Source organism: Tachypleus tridentatus, chromosome 8, assembly GCF_004210375.1.
Source record: "Tachypleus tridentatus isolate NWPU-2018 chromosome 8, ASM421037v1, whole genome shotgun sequence".
Lineage (NCBI taxonomy): Eukaryota > Metazoa > Arthropoda > Merostomata > Xiphosura > Limulidae > Tachypleus > Tachypleus tridentatus.
The window spans coordinates 14659363-14679546 of NC_134832.1; the positions used below are offsets into that span (position 1 = coordinate 14659363).

The following is a 20184-nucleotide window of genomic DNA, read 5'->3' on the forward strand; positions in this document are numbered from 1 at the left end:
TGAAATCTCAGATTGAAAGAATGAGTTGATGTCATAATACTTGAAATGGCTGAGAAGACCACTAGGGAGATATTTTGAGCTTTCAATTGGTGATATATGTGTTATAGACAGAAGTATATGAGAAAGTGTTTCCAAAAATTGAAGAGGTGAGAGGGATCACTGCATCTGATTCAGTACTTAAGCAGTATCTCAGCAAATAGAAAAGATAGTGCTTATTTTATATTATAACTTGTCAATATTGGTAATGTATGTTTGTAATTTTTACAAAACTGTAGACTTTGTATATGAACATTACAAACATATAATGAGAACCAATGCTGTATTCAAAATACTGCATGACAAACAAAAATCAATATTCAGATGTGTTTTGTAATACTTCTTTTAAGTTAGGAAAGTAAGTAATATATAATACTAAAATTTGAATTATAATTTACAATATGATATCAAATTTATTGACATGAAGCCATAAAATGCTAGGTCAATCAAACTTTGAATGCAAGTCAATAAATGCGATTACATGGCTTGTTACCAGCATGGGGTTAGTTAACTAGATGTGTTTGATAGTTTGTATGTTGAATGACATAATACCGGTAGTAATGATATTCATTGTTCTATTGAAATTGTTTCTTTTTGTCTTTGTTTACTATGTGCCTTACCATTTTAATTTTATCAATGGTGGTTGGGTGTAAATTTTTCCCCTCAGTGTGGATTCCTGTACATGGTGAGGCGACCTTCCAGGGAAGGTTCTGTTCTTTCAGTTTACCTCTTCTGGGATCTAAACACCCACCCAAGTGTTTGCCATACATGGTTACCCATGAAGGGGAGGAGAGGATCCTGGTGGTTGAGGGATCTAACCCTAACACACCACTTTGACCTTGAATTCCTGTAGATGGGCAGCCTTTGGGGGTGGACCCCCCTTGGGTCAGTCGGCTGGTCCATTTGGGCTAGGGCCAACCAAGTACCAGTGTTGGATGTTCTCAATGTTGTGGACATTGTATCTGATGCTGGTGTTTGGGTATAGTGCTCATGAAACCCTGGTGTTGCTGCAGTGTCCTTGTTTGACATTGCAGTACGTCCCCTCGTAGGGCTCCATCGTGGGTGGGGCCAGTGGACACTGAAATTTTCCTTTTTACACTATGCATACTCCAATTAAAGATCTTAATAAAATAGTTAAAAAACAGTCTCCCTTTTTCATTCAGAATGGACTAGAATGACTTGCTGGCTCTCCAAAGTCAGTAAAAAAGCTTCAATCTGGTGACATATTGGTGGAAACATCCACATCTCAACATATTGAACTCCTCTTGCATTAAAGGCAATTGGGGATATGCTTATTGAGGTTGTACCTCATGCTACTTTGAATTTATCATGAGGAGCTATTGTTGAGAGGGATTTGAAGAACATCCCTGAGTCAGATTTTGCTGGTTTCTCTACCCAAGGAGTTTCTGCAGTGAGGCATATTTCCACTCGCAAAGACGGAATTACGATGCTGGCCAGTGTCCTGATTCTGACATTTACATCACCATGTCCACATGCCACCATCAAGGCAGGTTATCTTAATTGCAGGGTATAGCCATACATTCCAAACACTTTCAGATGTTTCCAGTGTCAGCTGTTTGGTCACTGGAAGACATCATGCTGTTGTTCCTTGAAGTGTGCTCATTGCGGTGGCAAGAACAACAATGCCTATGAGTGTGAAATGGACCCTCACTGGGTCAATTGCAATGGCTCTCACCCATCCTGCTTTTGTTCTTGCCCTAAATGGTTGGAAGGAAAAGAGGTGCAGCGTATGAAAATGATTCAAAATATTACTTACCCCGAGGCTCGAAAGTTGCTGTCCACCACTTCATCTAAGACGTACTCACCTGCACTTCATTCCACTACTACAGTGGAAGTGCAGATGAATCTCTCTATGCATCCAAAAGAATTGTTCTTAAACCAAATGAAAAGTGTTTTGATCTCCATAGTTAAAGTTGATGAAGCAACTTCAACATTGATCTCTGTCCGTAATTCCAGCAAATACCAAGATCCATTTCCTTTGGTTCCAGGTATGGGCAGTTCCTTGGGTACATCTTTTTGGACCTCAAGATACAAAATGATTGTTCTTTCATGTCTTCATTTGCTGGAATTCTGTTCCAACAGCAAAGACCTGCCCAGTCAACCCAGGGCAGGATCCATCAAGGTTGATACACTTCCCTTGAAAAAAGACAGTAAAGAAAAAAGACATGGTTGTAAAAAGAAGGGTTCTCCATCCAATTTGCCTATACATAAATAAAAATAACCACCTTGATACAATGGAACTGTGGATGTTTATGTTCTAATCTGGATGACATCAAAACACGGATTGCTTTCTACCGTCCTGTATGTCTTTCCTTACAGGAAACATTTCTGAAAGCTGTTGGTACAGGCACCTTTTGGCAGTTTCTTTTTTACAGAAGTGACAGGCTGTGTGATGGATGAGTGCATGGAGTGGTGACACTGTTTGTTGATTAGCATGTGCCCACCCTGTCTTTGCCACTCAACACACCCTTGGAGGCCGTAGCAATCCATGTTTCCTAGGGTCGTACCATCACTGTTTATTTTCTCTACCTGTTGCCTGGACAGATCTATGATTAATCAGACCTTCATGCTTTCATTGAACAGTTGCTGTCTCCCTTTGTAATCCTGGGGGACTTTAATGGGCATCATCCCTTCTGGGGAAGTGCTGATATTGATAGGAGTTGCTTCGTAGAGCTTTATGCTCTTTGATCACAACCTTTCTCTTTTCAATAGCAGGTTTGTATTATTTTCATGCACCTAGTCAGTTTTTTACTGTTATTGATCTTCAGTTTGTTCCCCTTCACTATTCTCCTATTTTCATGGAGGATTGACAATAATCCATGAGGCAGTGATAATTTTCCTATAATTTTGAGAGAGACTGACCGTGGTTGATGCCACCTGACCCACATGCCTCAGTGGAAGCTGCATCAAGCAAGCTGGCCCTCTTTCACTGCTCTCACAGAACTTGATCCTGCCATCATCTTTAAGCCATTAATAGACAACTGTGTGGAAGGAGTAACTGACTGTATTATACAAGCAGCAAGACGTCAAATCCAGAATCTTGGATTTAGTTCACAACCAGCATTTCTTCTACCACCAATTTTAAATTCATATCGGACAAGATGTGAATGTTTAGTGGGCTATATAATTCTGTCCTCTTTTCAGTCTTGCTCTCAGATGGCCAGGAAGTAGTTGATACTCAGAGCATTACTGATACTCTAGGTGAAAGCTTTTGCCAGGTGTCTAGCACTTCTGCTCCTTCCTCCACCTTCTTAACCATCAAGACTCGTGCAGAGTGATCACCTCTTTCCTTTCAAGCTGATTGTCTCTATGACACTGGTGGAACTCAAACTGGCCCTTCATCGGTCGGACCCAATGATGTATGCTACGAAATGCTGTGCCATCTATCTCCTGCTTCTCTTCTTGTTATTATTGTTTTTAACTGGATTTGGTAGGAGAATGTTTTTTCTGATTTATGGCACCAGGCTGTTGTCCTACCTTTTTCTAAGCCTGGGAAGGATCCCAAGATTTCTTGAAACTACCATCCAATTGCTTTGATGAGCTGTCTCTAATACTTTAGGTAGGATGGTTAATGTTCATCTTGTTTGGTTCCTTGAATCAAACAACCTCCTCTCACCCACCCATTGTGGGTTCCAATGACAACTGTCCACAATAGACCACCTGATTCAACTTGAAACGTCAATCAGAGAGGCCTTTCTCAAAGGACAATACCTTGTATCAATATTCTTTAACATTGAGAAGGCTTATGATACAACATGGAGGTATGGCATTTTGCGAAACTTCCATATATATGGGTTACGTGGCCACTTCCCCATTTTCATTACAATTTTTTTAATGAACAGGAGATTCCAAGTTCTCATGGGTTTGACTTTTTCCCATTCTTTTCTACAAGAACTTGGAGTCCCTAGGGGCTGTGTTTTGAGTGTCACACTTTTGGTATAAAGATTAATGCCATCACTGAACAACTCCTTCTTCCTGTTGCAAATGGGCTCTTATATGTCAGTCGTCGAACATGAGGTATATTGAGCTGCAGCTACAGGCTGCCCTCAATTGTTTACTGGAGTGGACCACAGCAAACAGCTTTTAAGTTTTCTCTCTCTAAAACCATGTCCAGCACTTTTGCTACCAACAGGGTATTCACCCTGATTCTGAACATTGTATTGGTGAAGTTATGCTGCCTGTGGTACCTCAGACAAAGTTCTTAGGGCTTATCTTTTACCGTAAGCTGACCTTTATACCACACATCAAGCAGCTATGGGTCAAAAGTACAAGAGCACTAAATGTTCTTCATGTCCTCTCTTCCACCACTTGGGGAGCAGATTGATGTTCTGTGCTAAAGATTTGATCGAAACTCAACTATGAATCGCTGTTCTATGGCTCTGCAAGGGCCTCAGCCTTAAAGATGCTGGACCCCATTGATCATCAAAGACTTCATTGAGGTTTTCTGCATTTCCTCAGTTCAGAGCTTGTACATAGTCTCATGAACCTACTTTGCACCTCTGCCATTTGCAACTGTTTTTACTTTATGCTTTAAAACTTCATTCCTTACCAAAGCATTCCATCTGGGGTTGTATTTTCCTTCAGAATAGATGATCTACCATTGTTCGTTTTGGCCTTCGTATCTAGGTGAAGTTGGATAAATTGGGTCTGTCCTTGGATAACATTGCTGTATCCATTGGTCAACCCATTCCACTATAGCTTCTTACAATACCCAATTGTGACCTATCTTTAAGTCATCTGAGAAAATCAGACACTCCTGATTGGAAATACTGTCTCTTATTTGCTGAACATCATTTGAACCATCCATCCATTCCTGTTTATACAGATGGTTCAAAATCATGTGGTTGCGTGCAGAATTTCTCTACAGCTTCTGTGTTCACTGCTGAACTGCATGCCATTTCTCTTGTCCTGGATCACATAGAAGCTAAGCAGTACTCAAACTGCACGATTTATACCGACTCCCTTAGTTCTTTACTGGGCTGGAATCACTTCACATTGGTTCACATCCTGTTCTTGCCAATATTTAAAAAACCAACTGGCCCATTTCTCTTTAACATCTACTTCTGTCTTGTTTTTCTGGATACCAGGCTACGTTGGTATTTGCAGGAACAAGCTCTCCAACATCGCAGCTAAATCTATCTGCTATAGCACTATCACCACTGTGCCTATTCCATACATGGACGATAGTCCTGTGTTCAAGGCTCGGCTCCATACCAGTGGGCAGTCAATTTGTAGCGAGCAAAGTGAAAACAAGTTTCTTCCAAATAAAACCCTATATTGGACTTTGGCTGTTTTGCTCCCATAAAGATAAGAAAGAGGATGTTGTTCTGACTAGACTATGCATGGGTCACAGTTTTTTAATTCATTGTTTTCTTTTATCGGGAAGTGATGGACCAGTGTGTGTAGTCTGTGTAACACTCAGGTCACAGTAAGCCACATTTTACTGTCTTGCCATCATTATGACTCAACAATTGAACCATTTTAAACATGTTCTGTCCCTAGGTTTGTCTATAACGTTAGACAGTGTTATTGGTGAAGGTGACACTGTCTACCTTTGTAATGTTTTTAGTTTTTTAAAAGCCATTAATCTTTTTAATGCCATTTAAGAGTTTTAATTTATACATTACACCTTTTTTAATGTGATTCCATTTTAAGAATCAAAGTCCATCTAGTTCGATTTGAGATTAGAAAATGGCCATAACATCAAATAACTCGAAACCAGGATTGGAAAGGCCAAATTTGGGTGACTAATGCTGCTGTTTGAATTACCTGCTAATTATCCTGGCATGTTATTATTGAAGTTTTGCTACTTGTCTTTTAAAACTTTTATTACTTTACTTTCTTAAAATAGCCATCATGTCAAATAATTAGGAACCAGGACTTGAAAGGCCATCTTCAGGTGATCAACAGTGGTTTTTGAACTTACCTGTTAGTCTTTTTGGCGAGTTATGATAATTACAGTTATGCTACAGAAAGTCCTTTACAACTTGTATTACTGTAGTTTTTCTCTTACTGCTGTAGACTAGATGTAAACATTGGTTTTAATGCTATTTATGTTTTGTTTTACCTTAATTTCCTTTGATGAATTTTACTAAATTTACATTAATTCAACCTTTTACTGGATATTTGGTGCAGGTAGCATTGGTACTTTGTGCCATAAAACACCAAACCAACCAACTTATATTCTTTGTTTGCTTGGTTCCATTACTGATGTATTAATTTCTTTTCTGTTGATAGGGTTTAACTTTACTTTGGGTTTCTTTCAACATTCATAATACCAGAAACCTCATTTTGTCCTTGTAATATACAATTTAAGGGTTTTCTGCATAATGCCTGTATTATTTACATTTACTTATTGCTAAAAGTCAAGTGTTCTAGTTAAGAACCCTAATGTTGTTACCAGCCTTGATCCTAAATGTTATGTCAAGGGCACAAACTTTTGTCTGACATCTTTATGCTCTGAGTCTTTGCACTCTTCTTTCTGTAGATGAATGGCAGCTGCTTGCTTCTTCTCTTTCACAGTCTAGAGACCAAATTCATCTTCTCCTACAAGAATCAGCAGGTTGGATTCCTGATGATAGTGGGGAAGACTGTTCTTACCTCCTTTCAATATCCTGTTTATATCTGGAGGTAGAACCTCTCTCTCTCTCTCTCTCTCCCCTAACCACAGTTGGGTGAAGTCTCTTCTCTTTGGATTTAGAGCAGGCAGTTCATAAGTCCCTCAACTCATGGGAGAGTTGTCTACTCTGCTTTACTCAGATTTGCATTTGTATACAAACTTATTTTTAGTGGTCAAGATTCTTATCTTGGATTCCTGAAAATTCCTGATGTCTGGTTAATCAAGGATTGTTCCTTCCATATTGCCATTCTAGAGTCTTTGACAGCTCATCAAGCTTTCTCTCACTGCCTTCTTCTGTGGGAGAGAGTAGTTATGGTACACTCTGACACCTCCACAGCAGTCATTTATATCACAGTGCAAGGGGTTACCAATTCAAGATCTCTGTTCTTTCAGATCATGGACCTTCTTTCTAGGCCTATAGTTGCTACATTATGGTTTCAGCTGTTATCTTGGCTCGCTGAATTTGGCTGGGAATCAGTTATTTCCTGCCAACAAAATTCTTTTCACAGTGTTGCCCCTTAATCTGCAGTTCTTTTTATGAGGAGACACCTCATATATGCATTTGATACCCACTGGAACACTAAATTTCCTTCCTGTTGGTTTCTATTCCTACTCCTGTTAACTCAGGCTGGTTACATTCTACCAAGATTGGTCTTCACATCTATGATTATCCTTGTATTTAACTCCTCTCCAGAATTCTATCATTATTCTGAATCTTAGCCTGCTGATAACTCCAGATTGACTGCCACACCCATCATTCCCTCTGCTCCAACCATTACCCATATCCTGGTCCCTATTCTGTTAGCCTTGGTTGGACATTGTTCATCCAAATATTCCCACGCTGTCTTCTCACATGGCTTTGGTCAGGTCTGTTGTTTGAGCCCAGGGAATGCAAGGCTCCACTTGTTACATCTTTACTGATTCATTAGACCTTTCATGTCCCATTAGCATGGGTGATAGTATCGCTTCTGGCTTTGTTCTCTTCAATATGGCTTCTGTCCTTCCCATTTTCAGTTTTTATCTTTCCCAAATTTTATGGCATGTCAACTTCAACCATCTGTAGTCAATGGGTGCCTTTATTAAAAACCTTATGGTTTGTTAGTTTTTGCCTTCCCATGTCATTTCCCTCCTATTTCTCTCGTTTGAGTCATGAATTCTTCACATTTTTATGATTTACCTGATTGGAATCTCAGTGTGGCCCTTTTACCTTTCCCATCCTCCCTTGGAACTTTTATCTTTCTGTTTCATCTAGCATGCATCCTTCAAGATCTCTTTTATTCTCCTCCTTGCTTGTGAATGTCGTAGATCAAATAATTATACATTTATTGTTACCTTTTCCAGACCTTCTAAATCTCTCCTCTGCATGTTTCCAGTATCTCCTCTCATCTTCAGCAGATTTCCTCATGTGATCTGCTCAGTTCTTAAAAGCAAAACTCACCTTTTTACAGTTGACCTTACCATTACACTTGAAGAAATCTGAAATATTCTCGAACAATTGGCCGAAACAAAAGTTGAATACAGTTCACCAACTCCACTTCCAATTAACTGGCAAAACTACTCAATTCATGAAAATCATCATACTGTCCAAACTACCAGCAGATCTTATTCTCAAACACAGGTCTTATTTTTAATACTTTCACTTCAAAGCTAAAAAACTTTATAGGGACAATCATCAAATATCAGCAATTCCTCAGCCCAAGTGCCACTGCACAACACTTTGCCCAATGCCAAACAATTAACCAAACAAGCTGAGGAACTTCCTTCACTACCAGACGACCAAGACTGACTTCCAGGAAATCAAAGATGCAATCACAAGCAACAAATATTATCACTTTGCCACTCAGACGACACAGACCAAGCCCCACACAAGAAGAAAATCCATGCAAACTCAATCATGTCCACTTCTATCCTTCTTTTAATCTTACTCAACAACTCTAGCCCCACATTCCTATACCCACTGATTATATTCTACCTGAAGACTTGACTCATGTGACTCACCCTACCATGGTTATAGTGAAGACGACAATTACATTTGTGTCTTTCCAAGCTTACAACATCTAGAACTCAACTTGCCTATCTTCTTACCTCATGGCTTTCTTTGTTATTCAGGACTTTTCTTGGATATGACCTGATAATACTTTTTCAGTGCTTAGATCATGAAAGTGGGTTTTCTCACGGGACTTCCCTAAGCAAAATCTCACAGTAAAGTTTTTTGGCTTTATGGATCTCTGCAAAGCTAAAGGAACCTTTGTCCCCATGAACCATATGGTTTATGAAGTTTGGATCTCTCTCTCTCTTTCTTCTTCTTCTTCTTCTTTTTTTTTTTTTTTTGTCATATCTCTGTACTCCTTCAGACAGCTTGAAGCATCTTTGAATTGACCATAGCAACATAATGTTATTTAAGTTAGCTTGAAACAAAATTTCAAAAACAACCCACACCACTATCACAAGAGAGAATAAAAACTAATGTTAATGAATACTTTTGATAATCCCCTAAGGTTTCACCTCAGAGGATTTCATAACAAAGTTCTGGCCATCTGTTGTTGTTGTTTCTCTACCATTTCTTTTATGTCGTCCTATATTCTTCCTCCCTCATACCAATATTTGTCATTCATATTCATTTCCTCACCTTCCTTCTTCCATTAGTATTTCAATTTTTATTGGCTTCTTTGTTCAGTTCAGTTCACTCCTTATGATGTTATGTGATACATCATACCTCCTTTTGAGCTTTCTGATATCCTTCCATTTCCTGTGATCTATCCTGTCATACTACCTGGTTAGGTTAGTCAATTTGTCAGGTGAGTATTTTCACACTTATCCATGGAAGGTCACCATTAACATGACATTTCTTCTCAAATTCTTCATATCACGTATTCTTTGGAGGAGATTTTTCAGGCTGGAATATAAACTATTCCCAATACCTTCATTGCTCATTATCTTCATGAGCTAGTTGTATCTTCTGGTGGATATTGTATTCCTCCAGAAGAGATACTACACACATCCATTCATCTTCAACTTGGGTAAGTCTTACCACTTCCTTCCATTTTTGCTTTTATTATAAGCAATCCTAGTTTTAACCACTGGTTTTGGGTTTCCACACTGGCAGGTGTTGTCTTCTCATATATGCTTTGTCTTAAACCTGTGTTAGTTACTGATTGCACTATTTTGATGCTCACTGTATAAATAGGGTGTTTCCACAAGACTACTGGTGGTGTAATCCAGTGGTGTGAGTGTGTGTATACATGTCTAGATATCAATCAGTTTCACTCTGTGGTGGATCATCACATAGACTTCACAATTGAAATGAATCCCAGACACCTGTTGCACTTTCTACAGTGTGACATTTCTCCAGACTTTCTGAAGAGCTTACTTCCCCCTTTTTTCTTCCTGTGGAGCACTGTAGTCCTTACCACCTGTCACTCACCCAGATAGCAGACCATCAAAGCTTATTCCTAAGTGAATTTAGAAGTTTCCTTTATCATACATTCTCATGATTATACACACAGTAAGAAGAGTGTAAAACTGGTCTTTTTCCTTCTCTTTCTCCTGGTGCTTTTTCCAATGTGTAGGTGGACAGATGTAAGTTGGTGTAAGATCCTCCTGATGCCAGACTTGGAATGACACTTCCATGTTTATGTGGTTCTGTGCAGTAAAAAAATTTTCTCATTAATTCCAGTTGCAGAAGATTATTTTCCTACTTCCACAGTTTAGTTTTGGGGAGCTTTTTTGTCTTGTATTGCTTGGCTATGTGATAGGTATACACCATTCTTATAGTTGAACAAATGTTCCACTTCCTCCTCCTCATTCTGGATGCAGAATATCTTTGCCCTGGATTTATGGTTGAGTGATTTATGATTTCTGCTTGTAAATACACCTTACAGATACTTACCTGTTCATTTCAAATTATGGGTTCAGTTTGTTGTACTTTTTACTTTTACTCTTGCAGTTATTTTGGGAGTTTATCTAGTTTCAGCCAAAAGCTAACTTTCTCTTCATAGTTAATGTTGCTTGATGTATGATGCACTGTTTTTTCACAGTTGGGGTTGGTGAGGGTGTGAGTATGGTACAAATTCTCTAGCCAATATGATTAGGTGACCATGTATTACGATATATAACAATGTGTATTTGTTTTTCTCAGCATCCTAATTCTGAGGTAAATTATGGAATCTCACTTGACCAGATGAGGTTGAGAATGTACATGGCTAATTCTGCTTAAATTTTACTGTGGATGTAATTTTTCTACCCATATCAGATTAATTTTCTACTTCAAGGGGAAGAGCATTTCTCATTCAGCAGTAGTGCAGTAACTCCATTCATTGTGGGTGGTTGATTTCTGATTGGTTTCAATGTTCACCTACCACCTACACCAATCCTTTTAGCTTTGTGTGAGAGGAGATAATACTGTATTGGAACTTAACATTTTTCTTATACTGAAAATGTATTTCCAATAAGTACTTACTTCCATTCACACACTTCTCACCTTTTCTCCCCACTGTTAGTGTGGAGTCTACCAATTCTTAAAAGTGAAGGTTGAGTGAGAATAGCAGAGCTGTGCAAATAATAATGCCACAACACTTTCAGTGAAGAATAATCATGTAATACGTGTGTTTAAAATAGCATGAAAATAATGATGTGCATATATAGAGTGGTATGCTGACTATGAACATTTTTAAGCAATGCTTAGAGGGCAGAAGAAGGTCAAGAAAGCCTTGTGTGAGTAATGATAAGTAACTATAGGAAATACATTTTCACAGTAAGAAAGAATTTTAACTGGAAATGTGTCTGTATTTTCTCTTTTTTTCTTTTCTGTCATGGATACAAAGTTGGATAAATGTACTTAGCCAATATATAGTGTTGGGGAAGAGAAGATAACAATTGCATTAAAGTCTTTGGCAAGTGTAATTTCAAATTACAATATGAGGCACAACTCATACATTACTTGCAGAGAATCTTACTTGCATTTTTTTAAAGATATGTTAAGCAGTCTTATGACATCACATAAATTTTGAACTGTTTAACATTTTGGTTGAAAAATGAGAACTTAGTAATTGATTATGAAATTGATTATTTCTTTGCTGTGCTTATAAAAGAAGGCAGCTGTCTTTCTATGAAGGTGTAATAAATTACTATGAAACTGCATTAGAACATATGAAGACAAAGTTCTCACTTCTGGACATAACTTTGAAAGAAGCAGATTTAGCAGACATCTCTCTCATAAAAAGCTATTATTTAGACTCAGTCGTGTACTTTATTGGAAAATTCAATCCATTCAAGTGAAGTACCTTGGGCCAGTACAATGAATTATCTACGTAACAATTTCTTGCCTGCTAGGGTGATCCACTTACAACATCAAACTTCACCTTATAATCAGTGCTGTTAAGGAAGAGGGAGATGGAACAAAAACCATGTTTCTCCCAAGATTACATATGATTTCCTAAAAAAAAGCTAAGAGTGCTATGCACAAAGCTCTTAATTACTTGCAACACCATTTCTGTTTACATTTTTTTACTATATTTACCTTGTTACAGTAGGGAATTGCTATTTTTTCAAAATTTAAAGTTGACAGGTCTGTACATTTCCAATCTCATCTTTTGTGAATTTGGCTTGAACTGTAAGTTTTCCTTATTCACTGCCCCTTGATGTGGATTCTTGTACGTGGTGAGGGGACCTTCCAGAGAAGGTTCTGTTCTTACAGTTTACCTCCTCTGGGATCTAAACATCCACCTGCATGTTTGCTGTGCATGGTAACCTGTGAAGGGGAGGAGAGAATCTGGTGGTTGAGGTGTCCAACTCCATACCACTTTGGCCTTGAATTCCTGTAGATGGGCAGTCTTGGGGTCCCCCCCCCCAAGGATCAATTGGCTAGTCCATTTGGGCCAGGGTCAACTGAGTACCAGCATAGGACATTCACAACAGGTGTTGTGGACATTGTGCCTGATGCTGGTGTTTGGGTATAGTGCTCATGAAATCCTGGCATTGCTGCAGTACCCTTAAGGCACTGTAGTGCATCCCCTTATAGGGCTCCATGTTGGGTGTGGTCAGTAGGCATCGAAAAATTTTCTATTTATTATGGATACTCCAAAAACCAAAACAAAAAACACAACTTGAAACCATTGAGAAAAACCCGACTACTGGAAAACGACCATGCACTGATGAATCTGTACAGCTTAACTCACCACTTGAATCTGTCCCGTAATTCCTAATTTTGCATTCCTTAAGTGACAAACTTCTAGGCCAGATGTCCCCATTTTTTATTCAGAAGGGCTTGCTGGCTCCCCTAAATCGCTAAAAAAACCTACGTTTGAGTGACATCTTAGTGGAAACATCTTCATCACAGCATTCCAAACTCCTCCTGACATCAAAGGCCTTGGGGGACATACCCATTGATGTTGCTCCTCATTCCACTTTGAATACTTCCAGAGGAGTCATAGTTGAAAGAGATTTAAGGACTGTCCCTAAATTGGAGATCCTCGCAGGTCTTACCAGCCAAAGTGTCACAGCAGTACGCCAAATCTTCACTGAAAAAGATGGAATTCTGGAACCAACAAATGTTCTAATACTAACAATTACTGTACCACACGTTCTCCCACCACAATAAAAGCAGGTTATCTGAATTGTAAGATGGGACCTTACATTCCAAATCCTGTACATTGTTTCCATTGTCAATGATTTGGTTATTCAAAACAATCTTGCTGTGGTTCCTTGACCTGTGCCCATTGTGGTGGTAAAGACCATAATGCCACTGAATTCCAACTTGAATCACATTGTATAAACTGTAATGGTATGCATTCTTTTTATTTTACCTCTTTGTTTTAAATGGGTAGAAGAAAAAGAAGTACATCATCTCAAGACAGCTAACAATCTCACTTACACAGAGGCTCAAAAATTATTATTACCTATTCCGACCAGAACTTATGCTGCTGTAACCTGTTCTACTACTACAGTAGGAGTCAAAACAGACCTTGCCCTATCCCCTACACTACCTTCACCAGAAAAAATCTTAATGAAACACTTCCCAAAATCAACACAGTTTACAAATCAGTGTCTTTTTCTATCTCTGTCCTGACTACATCTTCCAGTCATTGCTGAACTTCACCTTCTTCAAGTCAAGATGTTTGCATGGGGTCTCCCTCTCTTGATACCCCAAAAATTAAACAAACAACTTGTCCATGCCCTCAATCATTAGTACGTGTACCGATTAATTCAGACCCAACCATTCGAGCTAGAGCAGGATCCATAGAGGGCAATAGACCCACATCCAATAAAGAAAAAAAAATGCAGTCGTAAGCAGAAGGACTCTCTACCGTCTTCTTTTCTGAAATAATTACACATGGCCACACTAATCCAATGGAACTGTCGAGGTTTCCAATCAAATGTGACTGACATCAAAGATCTGATTGACTTTTATCATCCCATATGTCTTTCTTTGCAAGAAACATTTCTACAGCCTACAAATACAGTTGATATCTGCCACTTTTCATTATACCGGAATGACAGGCTATGCGTATGACAGGGACATGGGGGAGCTGCATTGCTGGTTGATCAGCATGTGCCCACCTGGTCCCTGTCATTGACCACAGCCTTGGAGGCTGTAACCATCCGTGTCTCCTTGGGTTGTACCATCACTATTTGCTCACTATACCCTATACCTGATAAGCATTATAATCAATCAGGCCTCAATACTCTCATTGAGCAAATGTTTACCCCCTTTTTGATCTCGGGAGATTTCAATGGGCATAATCTCCTCTGGGGTGGTTCCCATGTTGATATGAGAGGGTGTGCCATAGAGCACATGCTCCTGAACCATAACCTGGCTCTATTCAATACTGGCTCTTACACATATTTTCAAGCACCTAGTCAGTCATTTACAGCTATAGATCTTTCTATCTGTTTCCCTTTGCTACTCACTCACTTTTCCTGGGAGGTTGACATTAATCCATGAGGTAGTGATCATTTTCCCATCATCTTATGAGAGATTGACCGTGATCAGTACCATCCGACCCATGTACCTCTGTGGAAGTTGGTGCAGGCCAACTGGCCTTCTTTCACTACTTTCTCGGAACTTCATCCTGCCATCTTATATAAATCATCCATAGATGACTATATAGCAGCAGTAACCAACAGTATTATACAAGCTGCTACTTGATGCATTCCTAAAACCTTGACATGTTCCCTACAGCATCTCTGCCCTTGATGGAATTCTGCTTGTTCTATAACACGGAAAACTCAGAAGCGTGCTTGGGATAAATTTTGAAGATACCCCTTACTCTCAAACCGCATTGCATTTCAGCAAGCCCATACACACGCTTGGCAAGTTAGGTGTCAAAGCCAGAAGGAATCTTTGATTAAATACACCTCCAGCAATTCTTCATCCACCAGCATAAAAGTTATATGGAACAGGATCTGGAGGGTGAGTGGAAGATATACTTTTGCCCCCTCTCTATCTTAATATCTGATGGCCATGAAGTTGCAGATGCACAGAACATTGCCAATACTTTTGGGGACTTCTTCTCTCATGTTTCTAGCTCTTCAAACTTTTATCCCCTTTCTTTATAGCCATTAAAACACAGGCGGAGCATCTACCTCTTTCCTTTTCGACTGACCATTCCTATGACTACAATTGCCCTCTTACAATGATGGAACTCAAACTTGCTATTCATTGGTCTGGCAATACATCAGTCTGACCTGAATATATACGTTATGAGATATTACGCCACCTCTCATGAAACTTTCTTACTATTCTCCTAACTGCCTTTAATTGGATATGGCAGGAAAATGTCTATCCAGATGCTTGGCAACAAGCAATCATACTTCCTATTCTGAAACCTGGGAAGGATCCCATGATTCCTTCAAATAACTGTCCCATTGCTTTGTCAAGTTGTCTCGGTAAGATCTTAGAGAGGATAATCAGTGCCTGCCTCGTTTGGTTCCAAAGACAACGCTCTACGATAGACCACTTAATTCGCTTAACATCAATCAGAGAAGCCTTTTTAAGGCGATGACATCTTGTTACTGTTTTTTTTTTTTTTTATTTAGAAAAAGCTTACAATACAACATGGAGATATGACATCTTACAAGACCTTCACTTGTATGGATTGTGTGGAAACTTACCCCTTTTCATCCAGCAATTCTTAATGAAGTGCCAATTCCAAGTTTGTGTGGGCTCAACACTTTCTAATTTTTTCCCACAGGAACTTGGAGTCCCTCAGAGCTGTATTCTGAGTGTCACACTTTTCATTATAAAGATTAATGCTATCAGTGAACAACTACCCCCTACAGTTGCAAACTAGCTTTTTGTTGATGACTTTCACATCTCATGTCAGTCATCAAATTGAGATTTATTGAACAGCAGCTACACACTGCAATCAATCAGATACTGAAGTGGACCATGGCAAATGGTTTTAAACTTTCACTGTATACATTTCTGCCACAAACGGGGAATCTACCCAGATCCAGAACTCCGTCTTGATGATGATGTACTTCTTGTCATCCCTGAGGCAAAGTTCTTGGGTCTTATATTTGATTGTAAATTAAATTTTATATCGCACTTCAAGCAACTTTGCATCAAATGTCTAAAAGCATTGAACATTCTCCGTGTCCTTTCTTCTACTTCTTGGGGAGCAGATCGATGCTCCATGCTCAAAATTTATCATGCCCTCTTCTGATCCAAACTTGACTGTGAATCTGTGGTTCTTCCAGAACCTCAGCACTAAAAATGTTGGATCCTGTCCATCACCAGGGGCTTCGGCTTTGCATTGGAGCTTTTCGTACTTCTCCTGTGCAAAGTCTGTGTGTGGAATCTCATGAATCCCCTCCATATATTTGCCATTTGCAACTGCCTCTAATGTATGCTTCCAAACTTCGATCCCTACCACAGCATCCTACCAGGAGTCGTGTTTTCCAATCACAATGGACCACACTTTTTACTAACAGAAAACCTGCCATTATTCCTTTTAGTCTCTGTATCCAGGCACAATTAGAAGATTTGGATTTATCCTTCAATAACATTGCAGTTTCTTCAAATCAGCCCATTCCACCGTGCAAATTACTGTCTCCAATTGTAACCTATCTTTGAGTCATCTGAGGAAAGCAGATACACCCAATTGGAAATATCCCTCTTTCTTTGATGAACATCTTTCATATGATCCATCCATTCCTATATATACAGATAATTCCAAATCGGGTGACTCTGTGGGCTCAGCCATGGTGTGTGGCAGTTTGATTGTGGCACACAGACTCCCCCCTACAGTTTCTGTTTTCACTGCCAAATTGTATGCCATCTCTCTTGCCCTAAAATGTATTGAAATAATGCAACATACAAATTGTACAATATATACGGACTCACTCAGCTGTCTATTGGCCCTGGAATCATTCCATGTTAGTCACCACCCTCATCAATATCGAAAACAAACTGGCCCATCTTTCTCTCTCATTTGTCTCTGCTCAATTCTTTTGGATACCAGGTCATGTTGGTATTTGTGGGAATGAGCTGGCCAACAGAGCAGCAAAGTCTGTCTGTTCTGGATCTATCATTCCAGTACCCATTCCATACATGGACTATGGTCCAGTTGTCAAATCTACACTGTACACCAGATGGCAGGCAACCTGGAATGAGCAACACAATAACAAGCTTTTCAAATCAAACCTTCTCTTGGTCTTTAGCCCTCTTGCTTTTGTAAGAATCGAAGAGAGGAGGTTGTTTTGGCAAGGCTATGCATTGATCACAGTTTCTTAACCCATGACTTCCTTTTATCTAGAACTGCTGCACCAATATGTGGTCTATGTGGCACACAGATCGCAATCATCCACATTTTATTATCATGCCATTGTTACAACCTAGAACAACAACACCATTTCAAAGATATTTGTAAGGCGGGTTTTCTCGTGACTTTGGCCCATGTTATAGGTGATACTGCCCATCTCACTTATGTTTTTGTTTTTAAGAGCCATTGGTCTTTTACACTTAATTTAAGGTTTTTTGTTATAACACAATTTCTTTTACACATTTCAGTTTTTATTTTGACTTGAACCCAGGACTGGAAAGGCCAACTTCAGGTGACTGACTGCAATTTTGATCTTGTTGCTTCAGTCTTCCTGGCAAGTCTTAATTTTACACATTTTAGTTTTTATTTTTCTTTTGAACTGAACCCAGGACTGGAAAGGCCAACTTTAGGTGACTCTCAGTAAATGTGTACTTCTTACTTCAGTCTTCTTGGCAGTTCCTAATTTTACATATTTTACTTTTTACCTTAATTGCTCTACACCTATACTGTACCACGTTTTGTCTGGAACAGATAGGCTTGTTACTTTGTGCCATTAAACATTGAATACCTTCCTACCTATTCATTGATTACATATTGTTGATTAAAGTCCTGTAGTGACTATTAATAAAAATACATTAGGGATCCAACAATAATTGTCACTCTATTTTACCTTGTGTATAAACTAGGTTTTTTGGAGATTTTGAGAAAAGAACATAATCATCCAACTGATGTTAGGATGCAATTATTCTGCTGGGAGAAGTTGAGGGAAAGGGTTTGTCAATGAAGTACTAACTTGTAACAATTAATAAAAGAGAAGGTTATTAAACTAAAATGTAATTTAAAGAAGTGTTTCTCTTTGTGTATTTCAAGCTGTATTGTTTGTTTAGTTGCCAAGTACTGGAGTCCTCTGAAATGTATTTCTATATTTCATATATTTTGTTTAGCAGATTTTTAATTCTTAGCCTAAATATTTCATATTTCAAGCTTTATCTAATTCTACTAAGAGATTTAAAAGCATATTTTGATATAGTAGTTTTGTCAGTGAAAATGCTGCATACTATGTTTCTTAAGACAAGGAATAAGTACTTTAGAAACATTGTTAATGGACTGTATCTCTCTAGGAGGGTTTTGGATCACATTTTTAGTTGGTAGCACACATCTTCATCAGATGAATGCAACTCAAAACTTGGTCTAAAACACTTTGTTGTTGTGCATAGTATACTGAGTTAGTCAGAATATGACCAGATAATTGACAAAAATGAATTTGTGTGTGAGCTCTGACAACTCCCCCTCCCCTTCCTTTAGACTAAAAATGGGCCAGTTAAACTTTTAATAAAACTATCAAATGACCAATGAAATGTGGATAATTTATTCTAAAATTAAAGGAAAACTATGACAAATAATGAAAGAAGATGTAGGAAAATACACCAAAGAGCTTCCAATTGTCAAACATTTTATGGGGAAGCCTGCCTCCAAACTACCCAAACAATTGGCTCAAAATAGTCCAGTTTTATTTTCTTAGACAATTCTCATCCTTTTTAATTTCTGTAGTTTTTTTTTATTATTTGGGGATTTGATATTTTGTGTATATTTTTACCTGAGTATAATTAAGGTAACTATATGAGTATGCATTTATTTTTATAGTGGAAGATGTATTCCATATTTGAAAGTGGTCTGCATATCAGACCAGTTAGGTTTATATCTGTTATCTTTACTTTAGAAAGGTGCTTCAGGTTTGTTGGACTCCACAAGTTTGATGTCAGCGGTTAGTGATTTTTGTTTCTTTCATTATTTTTTAAGTTGAAATTATTGTTTACTATATATGTACCTGTTGTTATGATCTCTAAACACTGAAACAAAGTTTTAAAAGACTTTAAAATTAATATCACAGAAAATGCAAGGAAGAAATTGTAAAATTCCTAAAATCATTTACACAACTGAATATAAAATGAAACATTAAAATTATTTTCCAACTTGCTTCTGTAGAGACATTAGAAAAAGATTATAATAAGACTTCTACAAAAGTCTACTATTTATTGCATTAAAATAAGATGAACTTCAGTGTAACTTAAAGGACATAATAAGAGCTTTTTTTAACAGAAACTAAAATATTAATCATACTTGTTAGTAATTATCTGGAATAAGACTGGTTTTTCAAATCTAAAACCTAGTGATTTCTTTCATTTTTAAAAAAACTATTAAATCTCTGAAAAGAGAAGTGAAAACTTGTTCTTGCATGAATATTTTTTGAGTGACATAATTAGTTTGTTTTTCTTGCAGTACACTTAACATGTTGCTTAATTTATTTTTGTATTTAATCCTTTGCATGTTACCTTTTTATATTCTTTGTTAACAGCATGTAAATGTTTAAAATAATGCATTGTTCTTTCTAATACAAGGGTTCTCAATCTGTGATGTATGGGCTTTCTTCCAGTAGTCTGTAGAATGGTTTCATAATTTTAGAAATGAAGTGGTAGCATAATATATTGATCCTATCATGGTCTACCAAGAATAAAAATTTAGGTGATCTACAAATGAACAAAAAACATAAGAACCACTGTTCTTGAGAATATCATTTAGGAAACATTTAGTTACTTTCTTCTTCTGAGGTACCTGATTTCTGTTTATTGTCAAAGATCAAACAAAATTTATATTCCTTGTGGTGTAGAAATTAATACAGCATTTTACAAGTTCCTACATTTTTTTACATTCAGCAAGTTTTAAGTATCCTCACATTTGGGAAAA

The 20184-nt window shown here is 38.0% G+C and overlaps 1 protein-coding gene across 14 annotated transcripts in view; it reads left to right on the forward strand.

The window, feature by feature from the left end:
• The window catches only part of LOC143258565 (phosphatidylinositol-binding clathrin assembly protein-like), a 119046-nt gene that overhangs the window by 55041 nt on the left and 43821 nt on the right, over positions 1 to 20184 (forward strand). For 11 of the 14 annotated variants that reach the window (XM_076517717.1, XM_076517712.1, XM_076517711.1 and 8 more), the window contains one exon: positions 19160 to 19204. The exons of the other annotated variants lie outside the window; for them this stretch is intronic. In XM_076517717.1, the coding sequence (XP_076373832.1) occupies positions 19160 to 19204 (45 nt within the window). The remainder of the gene's footprint in view (positions 1 to 19159; positions 19205 to 20184) is intronic. 14 annotated transcript variants of the gene reach the window in all.